At 43.3% G+C, this 26,946-nt stretch overlaps 1 protein-coding gene across 2 annotated transcripts in view; it reads right to left on the bottom strand.

The window, feature by feature from the left end:
• Positions 1–22,003, bottom strand: part of CORO2B (coronin 2B) — a 223,014-nt gene extending 201,011 nt beyond the window's left edge. The window contains exon 1 of one of the 2 annotated variants that reach the window (XM_072615125.1): positions 21,646–22,003. In XM_072615125.1, coding sequence (XP_072471226.1) covers positions 21,646–21,660 — 15 coding nt within the window. In that variant the 5' untranslated portion in view covers positions 21,661–22,003. Of the gene's footprint in view, positions 1–619; positions 6,703–21,645 lie in introns of those variants that run through there. The other variant, XM_072615145.1, reaches the window with a different exon arrangement.
• Positions 22,004–26,946: the final 4,943 nt, after the last annotated feature.

Below are 26,946 nucleotides of genomic sequence, written 5' to 3'. Positions count from 1 at the left end.
AAAATACAGATGTTGGTGCTTCTCTCTCTGGTAACTATGGATGCATGCAATGGTCAGACATCTGGATCTGTCTGTTGATCTGTGATGTATGTATTGCTTATGATCAGAGAGTTGGAAGCCCTGTCTGTTGGTCCTTATTTCTGTCAGTATTTTCTCTGAAATTCAGGGAGTTGACTTTTTCCCCTGAACTAAGTGCTTGATTAAAGTAGATTGTTGACCCTCAAAAGTTGCTTTTCCTTATAAAAAAGCAAATCAAGGAATCTGTGATAGCAGGCCATCCTGGATGTGTCAAGGTATTTTTTTTACAAGCTCAAATCCTAATTTATTTTTTTATGGAGGGATGAGAAAAAGGCATCTCAGAAAGGGGCAAAGGGACATTTTTAAATGTCCTCAGTAGATTTTTAAAGTCTTCTTGTTGGTAATAATAATAATTCACATTTACATATGACCTTATAGTTACAGAGTACTTTCCACACATTATCTTATTTGATTTTTTTCAACAACCTAAAGGGGATAGACAGCATATCTTATTCTCACTTGGCAGATGAGGAAACTGAGGCTTGGAGGATTTCATTGATACCCACATAGGTAGTAAATAGCCTGAACCCCAGCTAATTACCTGATTCTGTGTCAAGAATTCTTTCCAGATTCTTTATAATGATGACATTGACAGACCTAGGTCCTCATCTTCATTTAAGGTTGGCCTTCAGTGAAGATGGAAGAAGCAATCCACTCCTTGGTAGGACTCGAAGCATGCCAAAAACCTCCACCTGCACCAAAAGTCACTCTCCCTCTGATCTGGCACAAAGTCTGATAGTCACATCGTTAATCACCACTTCGGAAACCTTCTCGTAACTGATACACTTGAACTGAATTAAGAGTCTATTTTACCTGAGAAGAGTAACACATTAGCTGTTATGATTAGTATCCATAGGCAAAATAGCAAGATTGGAAGGAGTGGGGAAAGAAGGGGAGTAGGACCCTAGATGAATAAATTTTGAGTAGGAGGCAGGGGAGAAATTTTGGATCATGGGGCATTTCTGGGAGAGGGCAGGAAGAGATAAGACTCTATAGGAGGAAACCCTGGGCAGCTAAGAAAAGAAGGGAGGTAGAGCCTGATAGCAATGAGCATTATTCAGTACTGAAACTATGTATTTCATAATCTTCACCATGGAATCATCCAACCAGGATGGCCTTGGCTTTCGGTGGGCTACGTGGTATAATTTTGGGAATCGCAGGGAGACTCCTTGGCCTCAGTACACTCCAGGGATCTGCTAGCTCATGTCTCATATTTCCTTATCTGGAGATAGAGACTTTCTTTTTATAAATTTTTTACTGATATATTTTGCTTTTATATCACCTACATTTCCCAAGATATACTTCTTCCCTCCCCTTCTGGGAGAGCCATCCCATATGATATAGAAATTTTTTTTAAAAAGGGGAATAAAAAGTCACCAAAATTAGTCTATACATCAAAAAAGTCTGACATTATCCACACACACAGTCCCCACCTCTGCAAGAAAGGGAGGTTGATATTGTCAAAATGTTACCCCTTTTTTTAGGCCAACCTTGGCCATTCTAATTTCACAGCATTCAGTTTTCATTGTTTTCTTCTTCTAATTTGCATTTTTGTAATCATTTCAAATATTTTTTCCTGGTTCCACTTACTTAGTATTGCATCACTTCATATAAATATTCCTATGCTTCTCTAGATTCATAGTATCCATTGCTTCTTATAGGACAGTAATATTGCATTGCATTCATATTTAACCAATCCCAGGCAATGGGTAACTACTTTCTTTCCAGTTTTTTGCTAAGACAAAAAGTGCAATTATGAATAACCTGTCTGGCATTGACTTTCTTCGAACATTTGCCTACCAGTGGAATCTCTGGCTAAAAGATTGTGGACATTTTTAGTCACTTTCTTTTGCATTATTCAAAATTACTTTCCAGAAGGGTTGAAACAATTCACAGTGCCTCAGTACACCAGTCTTTCCACATGCCCTCCAACACTGACTACTCTCTTTTGTCATCTTTGCTAGTTTACTAAGTGTGAAGTGAAACTTTAGGATTGCCTTAATTTTTCCTATTTTTAGTGATTTAGAACATTCTTTCATATGTTTGCTAATAGTTGGAAATTCTGCTTTAGAGAACTACTTGTTCATGAGATAGAATTGTCTTTTGTTGGGTTTTGGTTACGGCTTTTTAAATTACTCAGTGAAACATCAGGCTTTTGGAATAACTAAGGAGAGGAAGCTGATAATCAACAGTCACACGCAGGCACATCTGAGTGATATTAAGAGCCTTTCCTGAGAGATTCTGGTACACAAGACACCATGAAGGCCCCAAAACAAACTTTGCTACTCACATTTCTGGTAAGAAATAACCCCAGGCTCACCTCCTCTCTAAATCTCGTGATTTATTGTATGGATTACCAAAAATCGATGATTAGGAGAAATTAGATCCTCAGTGGGTTGGTACAGTCTAATAGGTAAGGATTAGACCTCTCCAGGCACTCAAACTCCCTTGGCTGCTCTCTCATCTTCGGCAATCTTTGCCTAACAACTACCCAACCACACAGAACCTTCTTTGAGCCAATCAAAAAAAAAAATCAAAAGAAAAATGGAAACCAGAATCTAGAAGTTCCCCACCTCTAAACAGTTAGGTAAGCCCATAGCTCTACAGAGGCCTAACAAAAGGGAAAGTGGGGGGAGATTAAGTAAAATGGAATCTCCTCTGGCTTTCTCCTCCCCTGAGTTTCCTCGGGCTCTATTTCTTGGAATTCTGAGTATGGCAGAGAGATTTTGGGTTTCTGGGAGTGAAGGTAGGAAGAAAGAGGACTCGAGCGGGGTGAGAGGGGAAGAAGAGAGAAGGATCTGGAAGACCTTGGAAAGTATAGAAAGTATACAAATTCTGTAGCCAATTAGTACTTAAAGAAAATGATTCCTGAGATAGCCAAACACCTCCCTCCCTACCTGATCCTCCAGGGGAGGACCACAGGGTTTAGAATTGGGCAGGATCTTACAGATGGGAATCTCAGAGGTTCATTTTACAGAAGAGAAAATTGAGGTGTGAGTGGTGAGAAGACTTGCTTGAGATCACACAGATAGTAAAAAGCAGAGCCAAAATTTAAACCCAATTCCTCTAACTTCAAATCTGATTTCCTTTTCACTGGACTAGACTGCCTCTGATATTCTAGGTAATAACTCTGTTTCACATTATTACATGGCTGTGTTGGAGTGTGCTGGTAAGTATTTAACAACCAATTTGGAAGAAATTGAAAATTTGAGGGAGAATCATCTCCAGATCCAGGCTCTTCTTTCTTGAGAGGAAAGTTGCAGGAGGAGGAGCAGAATTAAAGATTAAAGACAAAAGAAAAGTTCTAAAGGGAAGGGAATGTATGTGTACACATTTTAAAATTTAATCTGCTTTAGTAACACTTCCTTAAGTCTAGACAACTTCAGAAAAAAAGGATAAATGAAATCCTGATTTTTAGCAATTGCTGACTTCTGTAGAGTGAATTCTCATAATTAATACTTAACAATCAGCCGGATTAGAGCTGGTTCCAGCACATTCCCAGCTTTATTTATACTTTTCAAAGTACTGGACTATCCATTTGATCATTACAACTGCCCTGTGAGTTGAGAAGTATTATCATTTTCCCCTCTTTGATAACTGAAGACTCTAAAGTTACATAAGTTAATATCAGGGCTGGGACCAGAGCACAGACCTCTTGGAGCCTGGTTTTCTTCTGCTAGGACATAATCATAGACTCTGGGCCCTAGCTTATCACCTGCATTCTATCTCCCGATTACCAGTGATCTAAATCTTGTGGCTAGCTCTTGGCAGAAGAGAAAACACGTAGCCAAGCAAACTAGCACTCCAGAACGATCCATTAGTTCAGGGGTTAGGGGTAGGGGAAGAGGAGAAACAAAATCCAAGAAGGGTGATCCGCATCACCCACTTCTTTATACATAAAGCACAAAGATCATAGTAAACATGCCCTGCAGATTTGAGGATAGAAAAAGAGAATGCCTAAAGGATTGCAGTTCTGAGTTGGTGGGCTAGAAGGCTTCTCTGTCCTTATAGACAATATGACAATCGGTTATCCAGCTTCTGTTTGAAGACCTCCACAGAAGGGAAACCCACAGCCTTCTGAAGGAGTCCATTCTAATTGTGGACAACTTTATTAGGAAGCCTTTCCTAACAAGGAAGCCATGCTTTAATATAATAGTAATAATAACACCAACATCCATAGCAATTTAGGATTTACCAAGTCCTTTAAAAATCTCTATTCTGATAAGTTGTAAGGGACCTATTTTGATACCTTACAATAACCCTGAAAGGTACTCGATATCATTATCCCCATTTTTCAGATGAGGAAACTGAGTCAAGCAGGGGCTAAGTGACTGACTTGCCCAGGATTTTACAATTGGTAAGTGTCTGAGGCTGGATTTGACCTCAGATCTTTCTAACTCCAGGTCCAGCACTCTTATCTACTGCACCATATTCTTCAGTGTAAGGAAAACTGTGGACAGGTTTTGACTTGCCTAGGGTCACACACTAGTAAGTCTCTGAATTCCGATTCAAACTCAGGTGTTCTTGACTCCTAGTAGAGTACATTCCTATTACACCCTCTGGACCAATAAGAAAAAGTCAACTCTCTCTACTCTTTACATATGACAGGCTTTCACTTTCTTGATAACACCTACCATGTCCCAATTCCTTCAAATGATCCTTGTGAATCAATTGACCAGCAATCATTTATTACACACCTACTGAGTTCAAAAACAAAGATGAAACCTTCCCTTCCCTCGAAGAACTTTCATTCTCTCAAGAATGAAAACGTACGTGTATATGAGGAATTTTTTAAAAATACAGGGTAGTTTACAAAAGAAAGATACTGACCTTTGGAGGGGGTCAGTGAAGACTTCATTGTAGACAACAGTGCTTAAGTTGAGTACTGAAGGAAGTTGGGGATTTTACAAAGGAGTGAGGAGGGAGAGCCTTCCAGGATAGGGGACAGTCCATACAAAGAGCAGGGAGACAGTCACCTCTATGAGGTTTGGTTTCTAGTTTATTGACCATCCCAACCACCTTCTTCTAGACCAAGGGTGGGGAACCTGCAGCCTTGAGGCCATATGTGGCCTCACACCCTTAGTCTACACATATTCCTGCTTATAGGCAAAGACCAAAAGGCTAACTTAAAGCATTAAGGAATGAAAATCTAATGATTCATTCCAGGCACAGAAACAGAGAGGAGATGTTTGGGGTTAGAGACTCTCCCCTGCTTATTAAAAGTCACACCACATGGACAATTTCCTGCTCTGTCTACATATGAGCCAAAACCTGAAAACATTTCAGTTTTCTACAGCTTTCTTTCCTTCTTTGTCCCAAGGCATAGTAGAGGAGCGTCTGTTCTTCCTCGCTGTTATGATATACGAGGCTTCCAGAACTCCCTCCAGCTCCCTCCACAACTTCCCCCCAACTCCTTTCCAAGCTGGAGTTTCAGAGAAAACTTTACACAGAGACCTTGTGGAATTGGTGATAAGGTACATTCCCTGGTTATTGGCAATGAATGGCTCTAGAGAAGCGTTCTAATGGTTTCATGGGAAACAAAAGAATAAAAGATTTCTTGGAGGTAAGTGTTCTCCCGGTAAGTTTCCAGCCAGGGAAAGATTCAGTTCACAGATCTGCACAGACTGAAGTGGCTGGCTGGGTCGCATAGGGCTCCTGGTCTGCCAGATCTCAGTAATTACATCCCTCAAAGCTGGAAAGATCAGAATTCACAGAAGTTTACTGCTCCCATTCCAGTGAGGAGGCTTCCTCAGTCGGGATTGGGGAAACTTCTGTGTTGGTTGCTTCTATGAAGCAGTTTGTTCCTCTGAGATGGGGAAGACATCCTTTGCCATCTGATGAGCAACCATAGAGACATCACTCAACTCAACAAGCACTGACCACTTGTCGGGTATTGTTCTAGACACTGGCAGGTACAGAGGCCAAAATCAAACAGTCCCTATCCATTCGCAAGGAAATTATGTTCTACAGAAGACGAGTTGATGCTTTCTCTCTTGAGGGAAGGGGAGGTTTCATTTTTGTTTTTGTAACCCCAGTACCTGTAGGGGTGGGAAACCAGAAGCCTAGAGGCCAAATATGGCCTTCTAGGTCCTTGAGTGCAGCCTTTTGACTGACTCCTAGCTTTGCAGAACAAATCCTTTTATTAAGGGGGTTAAATGACTTGCCCTAAATCACACAGGGGTAAGCAACAGCTCTGAAGTGGGGTCTCCACTGCAGGGACACTGGAAATCACTAGTCCACTGGGAGTGAGTTAGACAAATTCCCCTTTATTGAAATCCCCAGGAAACCCTTTAAACCAGGACCAAATGAATCATACCCTTCAATTGTCCTTCTACTTCAAAGACAAGGAGGCAAACCTGCATGGAAATTTCTGCTCTCTAGATAATATTCTGTGGAACTTTGGGCAAATTCCTTCCCTTTTCCAAACCTCAGTTTCTTCATCAGTAAATAATGACATAATTCCCAAGGTGTCTTGTACCTCTAACATTTTTTGACCATGATAAAAGACATTTAGTTTAAAAAAAAAACCACCAAATGACTTCAGGAAACTCTATAGGCTAAGTGCAGCCCTGTCCAAGCTCCATCCTCCATACCATCATCTCTCTCTCTTTCTCTCTCTCTCCATCTCTCTGTCTCTCTTTCTCTCATATATATATATAATATATATGTATATATATAAATATATACATATATTATACATTATATATATAAATATATATGCATATATTATATATTTTATATAAGATTATATGTAACTATATAAGATAATTATTGTTGTTCAGTTGGTTTTTGGTCATAGCCAACTTTTCATGACCCCATTTCAGATTTTCTTGGCAAAGATACTGAATGGTTTGCCATTTCCTTCTCCAGCTCATTTTACAGATGAGGAAATGGAGACAGACAGGGATAAGTTATTTGCCCATGGTCACACAGCTGGTGAGTGTCTGAGGCTGGATTTGAACTTAAGAAGATGAGCATTCCTGACTCCAGGCCCAGCACTCTATCCACTAGCTGCCCATGTAGTATAATAGCTAATAATAATAGCTAATATTATATAGCTACTATGTCCCTGGCACTGTGGTAAGTACTTTACAATTGCTATCTCAATTGATCCTTGAAATAACCATGGGAGATAGGTGCTATTATCCTCCTCATTTTAGCTGGAAACTGAGGCAAACAGGGATTCAGTGAAAGGCCCAGAGTCACACAGCTAATAAGTATCTGAGGAAGGATTAGAAAGTCCTTTTTAACATATCATCTGATCCTCGTAGTAGCCTTGTGAAGGAGGTGCTAGAGTATTACATCTCACTTTACTGATGAGGAAACTGAGGCAAATGGAGGTTAAGTGACTTGCCCCAGAGTCACAAGAGCCAATAAATGCCTCGGGCAGAATTTGGACTTGGATCTTCCTTGACTACAGCTGCAGCTCTATCCACAACTCCAGCTAGCTGCCTGAATTCTTCTAACATTTACTCTTTTCCCAGGCCCCACAAGGAAACACAAAAGTATAAAAGACAGTCCTTTCCCTCAAGGCGCTTACAACCTAAATGGTAAGAAAGGAATTGTAGATAAATCAAAGTAATGAAACAAACAAGAGGTGGTACATCTTATCCCAGAGGAGTTACCAAAAAGAGATCAACGACAGTCCTCACGACAGGAAATTCCTATTCAGAGTCACAACTGAGACACAAAGATTCTTATGCAGCAACAACTTATTCACGTTCATAATATACCAGTGAAGGTATTTTGGAAACATCTGCAATAAAAGTTGGAACAAAAAAAGTCTTCTGATGGACCCTGAAAAACAAACAAAAAAAACCTCTACTCCCAATGTGTAATGGGAAGATTGTCACATTTAGAAATCAGACGGTTTGGGTTCTCATTTCTAACAAGTACTAGCTGTGTGACTAGGAAAATCTCTTCATTTTTCCAAAATTCACTTCCCTCATGTTTAAAATGGAAATAGCACTTTGATTACTAAAGTCACTGGGATGCTGTTTTAAAAAAGGGGGGGGAGCACATTATAAACTTAAAACATCATAAAAACTGTGAGCTGCTTTACCCCGCACCTTTCCTTGAATTCCCCCAAGCATTTGAATAGAACTCTGGACCTGGAGTCAAGAACACCTAAGTTTAAATCCAACCTCAGACACTTGCTAGCTGTATGACTAAGTCATTTACCTTCTGCCGGCCTCAGTTTCCTCACCTGCAAAGTAAGGATGCACCTGCCTCCTAGGGTTATCGTGCGGACCAAATGAGACAATATTGGTAAAGTGCTTTGCAAATCTAAAGTAATAACTATTACTATAAATGAGGTTTCACTACACCATTCACAAATCAAAAACCTCCCCTTCCTTCATAAAAGTTAAATCCACAAAGCAAGGCCACTTAGAACACAGATTTTAGATCTGGAAAGGATCTTAGAGGCCTTTTAGTCTAACTTCTTCATTGTAAAGATAAGGAAACTGAGGCTGAGATGAGTTAAGTACTTTGCCCAGGGTCAAACTGGTATTTAGTATCAAGGCAGGATTTGAATCCAGCAAGCCTTTTATTCACTATGTATTGGTGCAGGAATTTTCCAATAATGAGAACCCCAGAAGTAGTTATGTGGCACATAAGAATGTAAATAACTTGGGTAGGGATAGATCGAACTTCCAAGAGGTGCTTCCCAAATCAAATAGTGACCCCCAAACGCTCAGTATGATCAGATTTCTGTCACAAACTATGTCTCTTCTCTTACCTACCTCCCCGCCCCCCTTTCTCCACAACTGAATTTCACTGGATCAAAGATGATAAAACTGCCTGTTAACTCAATCCCTGCTTTTGAAATTTGCCGGTGCAAATCATAATGAGACAGTATATTTCCTCCTATAAATCCACTGAGGGAAACAGGCACGAGACCCAGGGACCATGGAGTGACTCTGAGGAACTGTTCCCAGCCAAGAAAAAGATTGTGCTTAAAACAAGGTCAAATTCATTCATCAGAGAGGGAAAAAACGGTCAATTCCATACAATGCCTGGGACCCTCTGAACTGAGATCCAGGCCTCAGGGAGTTTTTGACCATCTCCACTTTGCACGGAGATAAATAAAAAAATATAGCTCTAAAGAATCCAAATGTTTGCATTTCAGCATTCGAACGCTTTCTTTGGCTTGCTTTTTTAATGAAGGCAGGAAACCAAAATTTAGTGGCCAGCTTTATCTGTCACAATTACATTCCTCCTGCCAAAACAGACAGAGCAGGATGGGGTGGGTGGGTGGAGGGGGTGGAGGAGAAGGAAAAGTGGCTTTTCAACTGTCCTGAACTATTCAAACAGAGTTAAAAAGAAAACTGGGCCAATTGGGAGAGAGAAATTTTTCTTTCCTGGCAAATGGAGCAGATACTTTCTGAGGTCAAAACTACAGTGTGTTGACTCAGCAATGAAAAAGACTTCCTAATTGTGAGAGAGATGGGACACTCTAAATCGTAGAATAAGTTGGTTCTTTGACCTTCCCATGGGTCCAGGTCATTCCCATTTCTGAATTGGGAATATTGTTTTCATCTTGTGCTGTTCCTTCTGCTTGGAAAATCTTCCAGAAACTGGGACACATGCACTCATTTTTCACAGATGAGGAAACTGAGACCTGGAAAAATTAATTTACCCAAGATCCCATGCATCATACAGGTCATAGTAAAAATGGAAAGGCAAATCTCCTGATTCCTCACTAAGTGCTCTCTCCATTGGGTCTTGACACCTCTAAATCAGAGGTTTTTAAGATAAGGGTCCATGGACCCCTCTCCAGTGACATCTGTGAAGAGATGCACAGAACCTTTGAACTGCTAGAGAAAAATTAAGATTACATTTTTATTTTCACTAAGCTCTAACTGAAATTTAATATTGTTTTCAATTATTTAAAAACATCATTCTGAGAAAAGATCTCTAGGGACACAGTAGGAGGTCCCACACCAAAGTGGTCAGGGACACAAAAAAGATTAAGAAGACCTGTTCTAAGCCCTTCTCCTCCAAGACTCAGTTTAAGACTCAGAGAGAGAGTCCTTCTCCACCTCTTCTTGCCCATATCAATCTCCCTCTTTCCTGACCACTCATGGGATTTATTATGTATACCATACATTCCTGCATGACTGAGTCTATGAAAAAACTGAAAAATGGTTGTCACCCAGGGAACAATCTAGAAGAGAATGGTGGCTGCCAAGCTGTAACACGTAAATAAGGAACCAGGAAGAAAAAAAGCATTTATTAAGTGCCTACTATATGCTAGGCACCAAAGATGTCATACTCTGACACTCTCACCTACCCTCAAGGAGCTTCCATTCTGCCATACTCTGACATTCTCATTTGCCCTCAAAGAGTTTCCATTCTGCCATACCCTGACACTCTCTTCGGTCCTCAAGGAGCTTCCATTCTACCATACTCCAACACTCTTACAGCTCTGTGAGCTCATCTACACAAAGCTCATCTATTCTGTCCCCATATGTCTGCCAAATGGAACATTCTCAGCATCTCTTTATTCTTCTTAAATGGAACCAAATAAAAACTAGACTTGCCTCCTATACTTCTAAATTCTGCCACACATAGAGATGCTAGGGGAGTAGGGAGGGAGCACTACTCTAGAATACCCCTCCCCTCAAGTCTTCAAAGTTTAAAATACTCTCATTCCAATGCAGCTCCGACAGTGCCAGGAAGCACACCTACCCCCATCCACCACATCCCTGCTGAGCAGTAGCAGGCTCCACTGATAAGACCATCTGACCCAGCATCAGGAGCAGTCAACTTAAGCCTGTGGAGTGAACACACTCTGTACTAGAAATCCTATGGTCCTGTGACCAAACCAAACTGCAAACCCCTAAGTGGTTTGGAAAGCTAACTTTGTAAGACAAATGTCCTCTGTAGAGAAGCAAGAAGACAGTGGCTAGGGTAATGATGATGCCTAGCCAGACCTATGGAAACAGAAAAGGAAAGATGCCAAAAGGGGTTCTTTTAGAAAAATAAATAGTGCCTCCCTGGAGTTGCTTAAAAAGGAAAAGGAGGCCCCTTTCATTTGCTTATTATACAGAGCAGTTTTATATATTCAATCTCGAAATGGCTAAACCACTGAGAACTGACTCATCCAAATTCACACTTCCTAGGTTGGATTAGGAAATGGCCCTGCTGGGTCTTTGCTGATCGGATTTAGTGTTGGTTGGACCTTAGAGATCATTTAATCCAGGGTTTCTTCACCATACCTTTGACAGTCTGGTGAAGTCTTTGGATTTCTTCTCAGAATAATTCCTTTTTAGAAAGTTCATAATTGAAGGAAATGCCACATTTCAGTTAGAGGTTTATTCAATCATTTTCAATTCTTCCCAACTCTCCAAGACCTCATTTGGAGTTTTCTTGGCAAAGACACTGGAGTGGTTTACCATTTCTTTTTCATTCTACAGATGAGGAAACCAAAACAGAAAGGGTTAAGTGACTTGCCCAGGGTCACACAACTAGTAAGTCTGAGCAAGATTTGAACTCAGGAGGATAAGTTTTCCCAACTCCAGGCCCAGCAACTCTATCCACTGAGCCACCTAACTAGAGGTAAGTGAAAGTAAAGATGTTATTTTTTTCCCATCCTAGCTTATAGACTCCCTGAAATCTACCTACACAACGCTTTGAGGTGTGTAGAACCCAGGCTAAGGACTTCCACTGTAATCCAAGCCCCTCATTTTCATAAATGAGGAAACTGAAACTAGAGGGATAAAATAACAAAACCTAGGTGATCCCAGTGAGTGGCAGGGCTAGTATTCAAATCCAGACTTTCAAAACTCCTAATACTTGGCTCTCTATGTTATACCACACTCTCCTACCCAATTCTTCCCATCTTGTGTTTGTGTGTGCGAGTGTGTAGCCTCTGACTTAGTGCCAGTCCTGTAGTGTCTGATTAAGCTATCAAAGCCTAGAAAAGCAGCTGCCCCCGGGAAGCAGGGATCTCAGGAAAGAACAGATAAATACTGTTCAGTTTCCTCCCCCATCCTACTTTAATTAAGAACCCAGGGCAACAAGAAACACATCAATCAACAAGTGGAAAGTCAGGATGTACAAAGTACTCAGTTGGGTTGGGTGCCAGTGAGAGGGATGCAGAGAAATTCACAACCTGGTCTCTTTGCCCTAGAGGTATTTCCAGTCACTCACAAACAAAATAATTCAATCAAATGCTGGACACCTGGGCACTGTCTGAGGGTACCATAAGAGTTCAGAAGGAGCGAGCACTATGGGCTATGGTGGTCTGGGAAGGGTCCTGGAAAAGATGGATCTTCAAAGGTGGAACACATAGTTAGATTAACACACACACACACACACACACACACACACACATACACACACTCACTTTGAGGACTAGAGGGGCTATCCGGGGAAGGGTGCAAAGCCTTGAATGACAATGGAGTTAGAGGGACTGAGGGCAAGGCAAGGGTTCTTAACCTGGGCTTTGTGGACTTATTTTTATTGATATTGGGATAACAATATCTCAATACCATTAGTTGTTTCTCTGAAAAGGGGACCATCAGCTTCACCAGACAAAAGGTGAACTGGTTTTTAAAAGACTTTTGAGATTATCCAGTCCATTTTCAGATGAGGACATTGAGGCCCAGAAGAGTAAAGCAAATTATCTAAGGTCACATAGATGGCAGAGTCAGGCCCACTGACTATTATCTTTCTCTCTCTCTCTCTCTCTCTCTCTCTCTCTCTCTCTCTCTCTCTCTCTCTCTCTCTCTCTCTCTCTCTCTCTGTCAAACACTCCTGACCCACCATCCATAAAGCATGTGATTTGCGGTGTTTCCTGTAGCAGAGATGGGCTGAAGTGAACCATCTAAGCTCCTCTCATTCACTTGCCCCTGTGACCAACAGAACTTCTTTTTTTTTGAGATGGTTAGGTGTGTTCTTCGTGGTGTGGCAAACAGGTTTCAGGGTTTATGTTTCTATATGAAGGTAGTCAATGTGCAGATTAAAGCTGCACCTTGGGTTGGCTTTCTTTTTACTTCAACACCTGCATTTCTGTATTTCTAAGTATCTTACAAGGCAGTATAATCTAGATAGATGATCACAGAAACAAGAAAGCCTACGTTCAAACCTCACCTCTCCAACATACTAGCTATGTATGACCCTGGGAAAGTGACAACCTCCCAACACAATAGAGAACTTTCTCAGACTAGGTTGCCAAGAAGGTGCTGATGTTTGATGATAGAAGAAGTTTCCTGATTTATATTAGTGAAATCAATGAATGATCTCCTTATGCTTTTTAAGTCCTACAAAGGCACTCCCTTAAAATCACCCTCTTGGGGTAGAGGAAGCATTTCCATTTTACATTTACCTCTCTCTGAGAGGTTAAGTGGGTCATAAAACTTGTAAGAAATGATAGTCAGGATTTGAACCCAAGATTCATGACACCAAGTCGAACAGTTCTCCTAATCTGCAACACAGCCTCTCCCTAAACCAACCAGGAGACATCCCAACCTTTTGTTAATTAAACAGTGCCTTACTGCTGGGCAAAAAGAATGGATGAGTCTAAGAAAAGATGACTACAGTGATCAAATTCATAGGCTGCGGTGACCAAGACATCATCAAACTACCTGAAAAGAGGGAGACAGCTACCCCAGGTGTCCCATCCTTCCTCAGAGTCAATCCTCTCTCTCCCAATAAAGGGCATGGTCATTCAAAACAGCTTACTTTCATCTAAAAGTAGTTTAATTTTGCATCTATCCTTTCCTTATAACTCCTGCTTCCAACAAGGCTGGAAAACTAGGAGCAAAGTATAACCATTATTTTCGGGACTTCCATGGCTCAACTGGACTCAATAAAACTAGGGTCACAAGGGCCACCTAGCTGCCCAGATAGCAATATATCTACCAACAAAGCAGAGAAAATCATGGAAGAAGGAAAAGATCATTCATAGGATTATAGACTTAGAGTTGGAAGGGACTTTAGAGATCATCTTTCCCCAACCCTTCCCCACCACCTTTATTTTATCAATAAGGAAACCCAAGTCCCCAGAAGTTCTGCACCCAAGATAACAGGCAATGTATTTGGATTTGGACAAGTTTGGATTCAAACCTAGGTCCTCTGACTTAGTGCTCTCTCCACTGTTCCATACTACCTCATTTAAGGATGGAAAGGAACTAGTGGGAAAGGAATGGGTCTGGAGGAAGAATGAACTGAGATGAAATAGAGTATAGTTAGGGACACTAGGGAGAGAGGGCCTGAGGGGACATGAGGGGAAGGGGGCAAAACCTTGAGGGACTGAGACCAGGGCAGAGGTTCTTAACCTAGGCTTTGTGAACTTATTTTTATTGATATTTGGACAGCAGTATTTCAATGTCATTAGTTTTTTTTCTGAAAAGGGATCCATCAGCTTCACCAGACTGATAAACAAAAGGTGAAGAACTCTTGGTTTTAAGAGACACACTAAGGGAGAAAGATTGGAGAAACACCAGGAAGAGGGGATGGAGGAGAGAGTCAGAAGTTGGGGAAGGGGACACTGGAGGAGGAAAGACTATGAAATACACTATCAGGAGGGCTTTAGGGAGATTTGTGCATTGGGATATCCCATGAAGAATACATAAAATTCTGTGCTCAGTAATACACAAATCAGAACTTAGTTTCTTTCCGCCAAGAGCTCAGGGCTGAGGCCAACATAACCGTCTGGAAAGTGGAAAAATTTATTCCATCAACTGGCTGCCTGGCCCAAGGAAGGCCAAACAGTCCATTTGGCTAATTTTCATTTTCCTGAATTGCCTAAAGGGGCTGGTTGTTTTGGGTACAGTTTAGAGCCAATGTAATAGTCAAGGGAGAATAGGCAAGTAGTATGATTTCAGGGGCTTGGGGACTGTGATTTCAGGGCTTTCCCACTCCCCTAAACTATCTCTCCCCATCTGCCCACTGGTCTTCCTTTACCAGGAAACAGAATCCTTCCTTTCCTAGTGGGATGTTAGGCTTGAAGAACAAATTACCCAAGGAGAGAAAATATTAGGTCCTAAAGCTAATTTTCATAAATATATCAATGACTGATATAGAACCTTTCCTGGGAACATATCTGGAGATAGCAAGAGAGAGCAGGAACATTGTTGGGGGCAACTGAGGGAGAAGCATGGATTGTCCACTGAAGACACAAGGAGACAAACCTTACAAGTTTGCCAAGGACCCCACCCACCTCTGTGATAAGTACTTCATCATCCCCCAGGAGTTAGGAAGTGGAAGAGGAGTATTCCAAGGAAATTTGATCCCTGGACCCATTCAGAGACCAAGGTTCCTGCGGGCCCCTGGCTATTTCACTTCCTCTTCCAGCAGAAGCCAGCAAGAAAGGCATGGGAAACTGGAATACTCAGAATTTTCAAGGAGGCTTTGTTTCAATAGAGTTTTGGGGGAGGATGTGAATCTCTTCTCTATTATCTCCCTAGATTTGGACCAAAGGATGGTGGACTCATAGCTGACCATAGTAGCTTGAGGTTTCTTTAGTGCTGTATGGCATCCCTGGGGAACCCTAGTTAGCTGGACCAGCCCTCTGTATTAGCAGAATAGATACAGCAACACTACCCAAAGACATTTCTTCTTGTTCCTGGGATTGGGCCTAAAATTCTCATTATTGGAACCCAACTTCAAGGGCCATCTGGAGATGATGATTTATAAGAGTTAAAATATTTAATATGAGAGTTAAAATATCTCCCTTAGGGGGATGAATTAGAAAATATTAATAAATCTATTATTGTAATACAGAGGAGACTGAGTCCAAGAAAAGCAAGGAATAATCTAGGGAGATATTGAAAGTAGAATAGAAAGGTCTCGAAGTTCCATCATCTGTAAAGTGGGGCTGGGGGGCAGGGAAGGGTTGAATTAAATGACCTCTTAAGTCCCTCCAACTCTAGATCTATAATGCTCCCAAATAAGATGAAGGCTGTTGGAGGGATTGAGATAGAGAACATTTATAGTCTACTTCTTCCAAAGTCATGTCCCTCGTCTAGCATTCTATAAATTACTACCCTCAGGATCAAGTCCATTTGGCAAAAGGAGATAACATCATACAGTGGAAAGAGAATGGGCTCTGACATGGAGGGTCTGGGTTCAAATCCTATCTCTGACCCTTAGTACTTGTACCATTTGGTTGAGTCACTTAAACTCTCTAGGTCTTATTGTCATCATCTGTACAATGAAGGGAATTGGATAGATGATCTCTGAGGTCCATCCTCACTCTAAATGTATGATTCTATGAAACTAAGTTTCTATCTTAAAGGCCTGTTGGATGCCTAGGGTTTTTCCTACCCTATACCTTCTTGCTCACGAACCTTACCTCTTGATTAATGCTGTATAAACTTGTGCCACAGTCAATTCCCAAATCTCTACCTTTATGGAGGTACCTTATGGCACAGATAATCTGAAAGTCATTTACATTCTAGAATATTCTACTTATTCAAAACCTACCTGTCTCACAATGCCTGCAACATAATAAAGGCTCCATAAATGATTGTTGACTGACTAGCTATGCACAACTGAAAATGAAGAAAGGAAGCAAAAAATAAAAAATGGCTGAAGAGCAGAAATAGATATGAAAACCTGTACGTATACCTCAGGCAAGTTACTCATAGAAAGGTCCAACAGTGCTTCGTTCTGAGCCTATTTACTCCTATTTCCATAAGGTTCAGACACATACAATCACCGATTTCTTTACCCACAAGAAATAAAAGCAATAAGTTAGGGATGAGGAGGAGAATGGAGAACCACAAAACGAAGCATAATGACAGTAGCTAATGTGGAGGAGACAAAACTATAAAAAACTGGAGCATGAATAATCTTGGACTATTTAATGTAGGGGCAAAATAGACTATATTTGTATATTATGTCATTAGTAGCTATCATATTTAACAGTTAATCAGATATGGTCCCATAATGTCTTCTGTGTTATTGCTCTTTTATTCATTTAACTTTTCATGTGTGTATATCTTATGTGTGTCTCCCCAAAGAAAATGTACACTCTTTGAGGTCATAGATTGATTGGGTTTCAAATGTTTTTGCATTCCACAGAGCACCTTACCCTGGCATAAACCACAGGCATAAGCACTCTAGCCTCCAGCAGTGGGGTACCTGAAATAGTCTTCATCCAAACAGCCTAGCCAGAGAGCTGGGTGAGGTGAGTTTCTCTTGGTAGGCCTTCTAAGTCCTGCTCTGAAATGGAATTTTGATTTTAGATCAATGAAATATGTAGCCAAAGAGTGGGAATCTGAGAGGAAGTTGACCTGGGAACCCCATTCCTGAGGGTGAGGGAGCTGCATCTCAAATCCTAGCCTGGCAATAGAGCTGACTAGCTTATGAGAGAGTCCAGCCCAGAATCCGTTTAGGCTTTTCCAGATGAGAGGACAGAGTCAGAGGGCCACAAGTCCTTTCCTATGTCAAAGCTCAAACAGAAAGGTCTCAGTAGAAGTCATTCGTCCCCTTATGATTTAGACTGAGTCTTGATTTCCAAAGCTGTAGTCTCAGGCCCTACTTTTAGGACTTAGAGGACACCTGGCCCAGCAACATTATTTTAGACATGAGGAAGCTGAGCACCAGAAAGGGTCAGTGGTCATAAAGTTATGAAGGCTTCTAACCTTCTTGAGCAGAAACTATGGTCCAGAGGTAGTCAGAGGCCCCTCTCAGCAGGAGTCACAGAACACGTTTCAAGAGGGAGCCTTTCCTGGGAGGAGAGAATTATAATAACCTGACCAAGTCAGCTTCAGGGAAGCCAACCTGTCCTACTCAGAAATTGACTTCCACCTAAACTTAACAGTTTGAGAAATGAGAGAGACCAGCAGGGTGGTACAAACCTCCATTGAGAGAAATACAAGCCTCTGGGCCCAATGTCTTTTTCAACCCTCTGAGGCTGTGACTCCAAAGAAGATAATTATAGCCATTAATGTTAAAGCAAGAAGTAACCTAGGTTAAAGTAGCAAGGTGGCACAGAGGATTCAGTACTGGGCCTGGAGTCAGGAAGACTCATCCTCATGAATTCAAATCCTGCCTCTGATACTTCCTAGCTGTGTGACTTTGGACAAGTCACTTCATTCTGATTACCTCAGTTTTCTCGTCTGTAAAATGAGCTGGAGAAGGACATGGCAAACCACTCCAGCATCTTTGTCCAGAAAAGGAGTCGTGAAGAGTCAGATGCCACTGAAATAAAACAACAACAACTGTATAGGTTAACCCCTTTCAAATGAGAAAATTGAGTTCCCAGAAAGGCATCATATCCCAGTGAACTCGAGGGCACACAGTAAGCTAATAGCAAGATCAAGACAAGAAAATAACCTAATTCATAGGACAACATGGGACTAAAACCCAGGTCTCTCAAAATTGTGAATTTTCTATTGCAAGCCTTTGCAGTAGCATCTTCCTGTCCACATTTACTCTGAATATGGCCAAATAAAGATGCCTTAGATTTAATTATAGATCTCTCATGTCTACTTTTCATGCTCACCTTTCCTGGCCCCTAATCCAAAAGCTCACTTGCTGCCCACCCCTAATAATAATAGCTAGCATTTATATAGCATTTTAAAGGTTTGTAAAGCACTTTACAAATATTATCTCATCTGATCCTTACAACAACTCTGGAAGCTGTTGTTATTATGTCCACTTTACAGATGAGAAAACTGAGGCAGATAGAGGTTAAGTGACTTGCCCAGGATCCCATAGCTAATAAATGTCTGAAGTTGAATTTGAACTCAGACCTTCCAAACTTCAGGTCAGTCACTCAATAGATCTTACCACCCACCCCTTGGGGCAACTAGGTGGTGCAGTGGATAGGGCACCAGTGCAGGAGTCAGGAGGACCTGAGTTCAAATCTTACCTCAGACACTTGACACTCACTAGCTGTGTGACCTTGGGCAAGTCACTTAACCCCAATTGCCTCATCCTGGGTCATCTCCAGCCATCCTGATGAATATGTGGTCACTGGATTCAGATGGCTCTGGAGGAAAAGTGAGGCTGGTGACCTGCACGGCCCTCCCTCACTCAAAACAAAGTCTAGTGCAAGTCATGTCATCATGTCTCTGATGGCATGGTCTTCTTCAGCAACGAAGGACGAACACACACACAATAGGCTTAGGAATGGTGACATTCTCTGAGCTGAATTAATTTGAACTTAATCTAGGCTTCATGAACTTGTAGGGGGGTTTTAAAAAGCTATATTTCAATAATATGTATTTTCTTTTATGCATTTAAAGACATTATTCTGAGAAGGCTTCACCAGATTGCCAAAGGGATCCATGATACAAAAATGGCTAAGAAACTCTGATACTGATGGAGAAGCAAGGAAAGATGGAAAACACAAAACTTGTGGTTTGTTAAAAAACAAAAAACAGGATTTTCAGTATTTCCACACCATCAGCCTGTAGCACAGTACCCTTCTGTCTTGCCATGCCAAAGGATCCAGTCATTTCTGGGCTGGTCATCTCTTGTGAGTCTGCAAAGGATCTAAGAGAAAAACAGCTTGAGCAACTTCAGATCTTCCCCAGCTAGTCCGTTCTACCCAAACAATCTGCTTTCTTACATCTTCAGAGTCATTATTAATACCTCCAATTTGTGAGAGCTGGAAAGGTCCTCAGAAATCCTATAGTTCAATCCCCTCATTTTACCAGTGAGGAAACTGAGGCCTAGAGAAGGAAATGAAGTCACTTGACAAGTTTTGACCCTTTTCACTTGACCATGACAAAATGGAAAAGATCATCATCACACACACGCGCACACACACACACACACCAGAAGTGTGTTTGGAAAGAAACTTTTTGTCTGTGAGATCACAGACAAAACCTTTCTTTCCAAGTTTCTTTTCTAACGCATTGCCTGAGTACCTAGACTGAGCTGTCCTAAAAAAAGGCCAGCAGCCATAAGAAAAAGTTTAGCTCAAATGTCCTTAACAGATTCTCTCTTGGTTTTATTCCACCTTAATCCTATCAAAAGTAGCATACAGCCCCATAGCTAGTTAATCAGTAAAGACTTGAGCTCTCTGACCTTTCCCACCCCTTTCCGTAGGCCTAAGAACTGGCATTCCATCATGCCCCATGGCCCTGCCAGCATACACAAACTGCATCCCTATTCTTGGTATCACCTACCCAACTCCAGCAGCCAGGCTAGTGTGAGGAAAAGGTAGTGAGTAGTATTGGGGGAAGCAATGGAAGATTTTATCCCAAATCCCAATGGAAAGTAACACACAGTCTCTTTGGCCATCAAAGGAATTGACATCATTCATGAAGCCATCTTTGGCACATACTTTCCCAGGCACTTCTTGCAAACATTATCTCACTGGATCTTCCATTGGTAGGATCCAATGATATATCATTACTTCTATGCTACAGGTAAGGAAACTGAGGCCTGAAAGAGTTTGTGTGACTGGCCAATTTCACACAATGTGGCCCTCAAACTAAAGCCTAGATCTCCCTACTTCCACTTGAGTTCTCCTTTGCAAGGCACCATAATAATCCTCTTCTTTCCCCCTTAACCCCTTCCTGTACCAAGATGGAAAAGCAAAAAGCTTAGAAATCAGCGTTGCTTCTCATCTTGCTGACATTAACATCCTCTTCCATCACCCAAGGCTCTGACCCCCTAACACCCTGTCCTGCCTCACCAAGCCCCTCAAAGGGCCCCCCTTTTCCCCCTCCCCACCGCACCACGGGCCACCTGTGGACCCTCGGAAGACGCTGCTCCCGAGCGGAACTAGAGCTCCCAGTGAAGCAGGGGGAGGCCGGCTCTCTGAAGTCTAGGGGCTCTCCCTTCTTCTGTGGATTACCCTGGGATAAAGAGGGCAATTCTCAAGAAATGACAGCCAGTCCCTCCCAGGGACCTGCTGGGAGGTGCGCGGGAGGCGTGCAGCCACACATCCACTGACAAACACCCGCCGGCCTTAGCGAGGACCACGGAGCTGGCCGTCCGAGTCCTCAAGGGGTTAAAAATGCAGTATCCGAGGCGAGGAGCCACTTCCCCGGGTGCCCAGCCAGGGGGTTATCCTCACACCCATCCCACTCCCCTCATCGGGCCACGACAAAGCTGTTTCCTCGCACCCACTCTCCACTTATCCGGGAAGAAGGAGTGAAAGTGCTTCGCTTTGGGGAGGGGGGCATGGGAGTGGGTGACAGAAGACGGCTGGCAGAGAGAGGGCTGGGGTGGGGGGTCGGAGTGCACGCTGCACCTTTAAGACAGAAGACACCCATGTCAACGCAAAAGCAAGCCAACAGCAGAGGACTTCCTCCGCCTCCCCTCCCATCCACTGCCCTGCCCTCTCCTCCAGCCTGCACCCTGCGCCTGCAGTCCGGCTGCCCCTTCAGCCGGGAGCTGGCCCTTCAGCCCGGGAGCTGGTCCTTCAGCCCCGGAGCTGGTCCTTCAGCCCGGGAGCTGGCCCCTCAGCCACGGGAGCTGGTCCTTCAGCCCCGGAGCTGGCCCTTCAGACCGGAGCTGCCCCTTCGCCGGGAGCTGCCCCTTCAGCCCCGGGAGCTGGCCCTTCAGTCCCGGGAGCTGGCCCTTCAGCCGGGAGCTGGCCCACGGCCGCTGCCTCCCGGCTCCCATAGGACCGGGCTGGTGGAAGACGCTTACCTTTGTGACAGTCATGCAGAAAGTCTGGGGGAAGTCGCCAAGGTTTCCCGAAGCCCAAGGGTGGCTGGGGGGGGGGGGGGGGCGGGCTGGGGGGCGGGCAGCCCACTTCTCCTGGCGCGCTCCTGCTCGCTCTGGCTTTCCGCCCCCTCCTGTCTCCTCCGCTCTTGCGGATGCGGGAGCTTGGCCCGAGTGAGGAAGCGAGCGGAGCGCAGAGCTGCGGCGGGGTCTGCCCCGCAGAGGGCTCCGCGGCCGCGTCAGTGGCTACGGGCAGAGCGCAGAGCGCTGAGCCGAGCGGAGGGGAGCGGAGCGAGGGAGGGAGGGAGGAAGATGGGGAGGGGGAGGAGGGAGCGCGGGGGAGGGGGGGAGGGGGAGGGACCACCCCTCGGAATCTGCTGAAGCCGGCCTCGCGGCTCGCTCCGGCAGCGGCGGTGATGTCAGTACAGTATGTGCGTTTATAATGGATGAGCCTTCTTCGCCACAGGAAGGCGAGACAGGAAGAAAGAGAGGGCCCGGGCTGCAGGGCGTGGGGGGAGGCAGGAGGGAGGAAGAAAGGAGGATAACCTAGGAAACTACAAAGGAGGGGGGAAAGGGGAAAGCGCCCGGAATAAACCCTAGGGATAGCTGGGCAGTCCCAGGAAATCCTAATCCGCTCTCAGCCCGGGAGAGAAGGCCCGATCCCTTAACTCCTTCGGGACCAGGATGAGCCCTAGGAGCCCGGGACACCTGCTGGCCCCTGATAGGTAGAACCTGCGGTCCTGTTTGTCTGAGCATCTCCTACACGAATCGGTCTCTTAACCAGACGAGTGGTTCGGGTGGCCGCACGCACTAAATGGCAGCCGATGAGCCCGTAGCCTGGAAGGACTGGCTTCCCGGCTGGGGAGGCTGCCGCGATCCGCCCGGCTCCGTCGGCTAGTTGGGATCCAAGGGAGGCTTTGCTCCAGCCTCTACTCTCCTGGTGGTGCAAATGCAAAGGGATATACCATTAACTTACATTCCCTATTATCGCACATGTATTTAATCTCCAGGAGGATGCTTTTCCTCTGAGACATAAGATGCCTGGATGTATCCCAATCTGCATTATGAAGTCTTTGCAGTCATATTTGAACTTGGTATAATGGAGAGAAAGCTGACCTCTGAGTGGATGAAATGAGTTCAAAAAAGACTCTGATTTGTATGGACTGGGTGATCCAGGGGCAATTCACTTAACCCCTCAGTGCCCCATAGTTCAAATCACCCAACAGCGACAGATCTGCACTGATACTGGCCTTTTCCCCACTGAAAGTTCCATACACAGGATGAAATCATAGGTCCAGACCACCACCCCCTTCCCCAAAACAAAACAATAATTTGTATATAACCAGGGCGGAAGATGAAGAGGCTTCTTAGTATTCTCATGTCCCTAAAACTGGGGGAGATAGCCCCAACAAAGCACATGATGTCTGAGTTGATTAATAGCAATACTGCAGAAAAAGAGATACTGAAGAGATACCCCACCCAAAGACTTTGTATCAAATATTGACCTTAAAACTGCCTTTCTCCTCCACAGAGCAATAAATAATACTCGGAGACGAGTTTTTTAAAAACCCTTCAGATAAGAGGTACCCATAAGGGACAGCTAAGTTGTGCACTGGAGAGAATGCCAGGCCTGGAATCAGGAAGATTTTAACTCAGGTCAGGTATGAGACATTTCTTGGCCACGTGACCTTGGGCAAGTCCCTTAACCCTGTTTGTCTCAGTTTTCTCATCTGTAAAATGAACTGGAGAAGGAATTGCCTAATCACTCCATTGTCTTTGCCAAGGAAATACCAAATGGGGTCATGAAGAGTCAGACAACTAAAAACAACTGAACAACAACAAACTTATCCATAGGAAGATAGTCACTAAGGTCCTGAAGACCATGCCGTCTCGGCACTGGGTGAAGAAACTTGGTATATATTTAGGATGGAGAATAGACTACCCAAGGATGGCATAATGGTTGCTCTTCAGCGAAATGTCATCTCCCTGAGGGCAAAGACTTTCCTTTTCTGCTTTTGTATCCTCAGCAAACTAATATATATTTGGTGGGGTGGTGGGGTGGTGGGATGGGTGTGGGGGGCAGAGACCTGGGATTTTGCAGGTTTAGGGAACTCCCAATAAGGAAGCTCCTTCTCAGTACAGAGCAGCACCCACTCGGCAATTTCTAGGTTTAAAGTAAAAGTTCTTAACTATAGATAAATTTGGAGGGGGGGCACAAAAGCACAAGGGGGAAAAATGGATTTTTATTTTCACCAAACTATCTTAAGTTTAGCATTTCCTTCAGTTAGGATTCATGGGATTGTCAAAGGGTTCCATGACACTCAAAAGGTAAGAACCCATAGTTTAGAGAATTGCCTGGAGCACTAAGAGGTTAAATGACTTGCCTGGGGTCCTGGGAGCATAGAGTTAGACCTTCCAGAGATCTCCAAAGGTCATCAAATTCAATTCCCTCTTTTTAGAAAACTGGAGTCCAGAAAGGTTAAGTGATTTGCCTGGAGTCACACAGCAAGCAAGTGCCCAACGTGGATTTTTCAGGTTCTAGGTTTTTCAGGTTCTAGGTTCAACACTCATCTATGCAATGAAGTTCCACAGTGCTTATATATGTCAGAGGTAAGACTCATACTGAAGTCTTCTGGACTCTAAAGCCAACCTATCCACTATTCCATGAAGCTTCTCACATTTAATTGAATTGCCTGAGCAGGGCTGGGAGAACCATTTCTCCCCTAACCAGGTACGTATACCCAACCTCTGGGCTGGGGAGGAAGAAGATAGGGAGGAAATTTACCTGAAGGGTTTAGCCTTTTTCTCAGGTTCAAAGACTAGCATCTGGCTCCAAAAGCATATATCAAATTTGAAATCAAACAAACAAAAAACCCCTTCCTTTAACAAAGTGCTAGAGTGGATAGAGTGCAGGAAGATGAGTTCGAATTTGATGAGCACTTAATATGTGTGTTCCCTTTCCTAAGTAGGTGGTGTATGAGGAATGAGAGTTGTAATTATACCCATTGTCTCCGTAGTTTCTCCCAATTAAATTAAATTGTGAGTTCCTCCTGGGCAGGGCAAGCCTTTTGTCTTTGTTTTCCCAGGGTTTAGCACTGTGCCTGGCACATTATAGGGACTTAATCAATGCTCATTAACCAACTGACTGTTGTTATTGTTCCATCTTCTCAGCCTTAACCCTATATGGGGTTTTCTTGGCAAAAATGCTGGAGTGATTTGCATTTCCTTCTCCAGCTCATTTTACAAATGAGGAAACTGAGGCAAACAGAGTTAAGTGACTTGCTCAAGGGTCCACACAGCTAGTGTCTGAGGCCAGATTCGAACTCTAGGCCCAAGCAGTCTATGTACTAGGCTGCCTAGCTTCCCCAGGCACTAGAGATAGAAGGACAAAACATGGAAAAAGGTCTTCACCCTCAAGAAATTCACATTCTACTGGAAGGGTAGTCAAAATCTGCTGAAATTTCATCATTTATTCATCAATGACAACTCATAACTTGAGCAAATTTCATTGAGTGTTTCTTGCATATACAGATGCTTATGAAAGACACTTTCTCCCAAAAGGAGACACCTCCAACACAGATATCCTACTAATCTCCTTCCAGAATTTACAGGTAAGATAGCAAGGAATGTTTGTCAGGAAAGTTGGTTTATGAAAAACAGAACCCCTTAAGTTTGGCTTCTGAATTCTGGTGAAAGTTCAGCTACAGCATCCTTACAAGAACATCAAGTTGTTGTGTTTGTTGTCATTCTCAAAGACCACCATGACATCAAGATGATGACATGACTTGCAATTGACTTTGAATATCAACTTTATCAATGGAAGTCACCTTAGAAAACATCTAGTCTAACTTTTATTTTTCATGGAGTAAACTGAGGCATAAAGGGCAAATGATTTGCCAGAGATCACATAGGTAATATGAGGAAAGCAAACCATAATGTTGAGGTTTGGGTGCTTAGGACCCCAAAATACCAACATGCCAGGTTCTACCAAATGAATTCCACTCAAGTCTTCTTTCAGCCAAAGTAAAACAAAGTTTATTAAAGATTCGCCACATTGAGTTGACTCTTAAGAAACATAACCATTTGTGACATTTTATTGACAAGCGGGCCGGACAGAATCTAAGCTAGACAGAAGCAGAGCTGGACTGAATCTGAGCACCTTCATGGAGGTGAGATGGAACATACATACAGAAAGACTGGGGAAGGGATCTGGGGGAGGTCTAATAGTTTGGGGCAATGGGAGGAGGGGTTTAGGAAGGATCTTGATGAGGAGTGCAAGGAGAATCTTAATGGGACTGGGGTGACTACAAGTCAGAATCAAGTGAGATTCTGATGTGATCAAGAGTGGGAAACTGCAAGAGACAAATCTGGGAGATACCAGAAAACGGAGGACTGGGGTGGAAAGCAGGTGGGGCAATCCTGAGGTAACAGATCATGGAGGGCCAGGCTAGGTTAAGGGTAACAGATTTGAGTATGAAAAGTCAGAATAAATGAGAAGAGTCAAGGAGAGTTCAAAGAGGTTCCCAGAATCTGTACCCCATCAATAGGAAGCAGGGGAGCTAAGTATTTAAACTCAGGTCCTCTGACTCCAAACACAGTGTTTGTCCCACTATATCGCACTATCCTACTGCCCAAACCTCCCACAAAGAGGATTTGAATCTTGCCTCTGACAAGTACTACCTGTGTAACCTCAGTAAGTCACTGAACTTCCATGGCCCTCAGTTTCCTTCTCTGTAAAATTAAGGATGCAGGCTAAATTGCCTTTGAGGTCCTGTGTAGTTCCAGATCTGTGATCCTAAGAATTTTCCAAACAGCCTCCTGTCTCATTAAGCTTCTCTTGCCTTCTCACGAAGCATAGCCTGGCACCTCTCAGTCATTTCTTAACATAGATTAAGCATACACCGTGTTCCTAAATTGGACTGTGTGCCCCTAAATTGGGCAAGGCAGTGTGGGAACAGAGAAAGGAGGAAACAGTCCCTGCTCTCAAGAGCTTTTAGGCTCATCTTCAGCATCAAAAGAGCCTTACTGGGAAGCAAATGTCCCCCTCCTCCACACCCATATGGAGTTTCAAACTTTGATTCCAAATTTTGAAGACGTGCTAGGAATTACAAAATTGGGAAAGTTTGTTTTCAGCGCCCCAGGGCTCCCAGGTCTTTGTTCATTTCATGCTTGCCTGGTCTTCCCCTTCCCCAGCTGCCCATGGCCCACAGACTCTCTTCCCCCTGGTTCTTGTAAAGCCACTCTCAGGAAACTTAGTAATAAATTCATTCAAATGGGGCTAATTTA

The sequence above is a fragment of the Notamacropus eugenii genome, chromosome 1, assembly GCF_028372415.1.
Source record: "Notamacropus eugenii isolate mMacEug1 chromosome 1, mMacEug1.pri_v2, whole genome shotgun sequence".
Taxonomy (NCBI): Eukaryota; Metazoa; Chordata; class Mammalia; order Diprotodontia; family Macropodidae; genus Notamacropus; species Notamacropus eugenii.
Note: the sequence above shows the minus strand (reverse complement) of the source record. Positions and strands in the feature narration are given on the sequence as shown.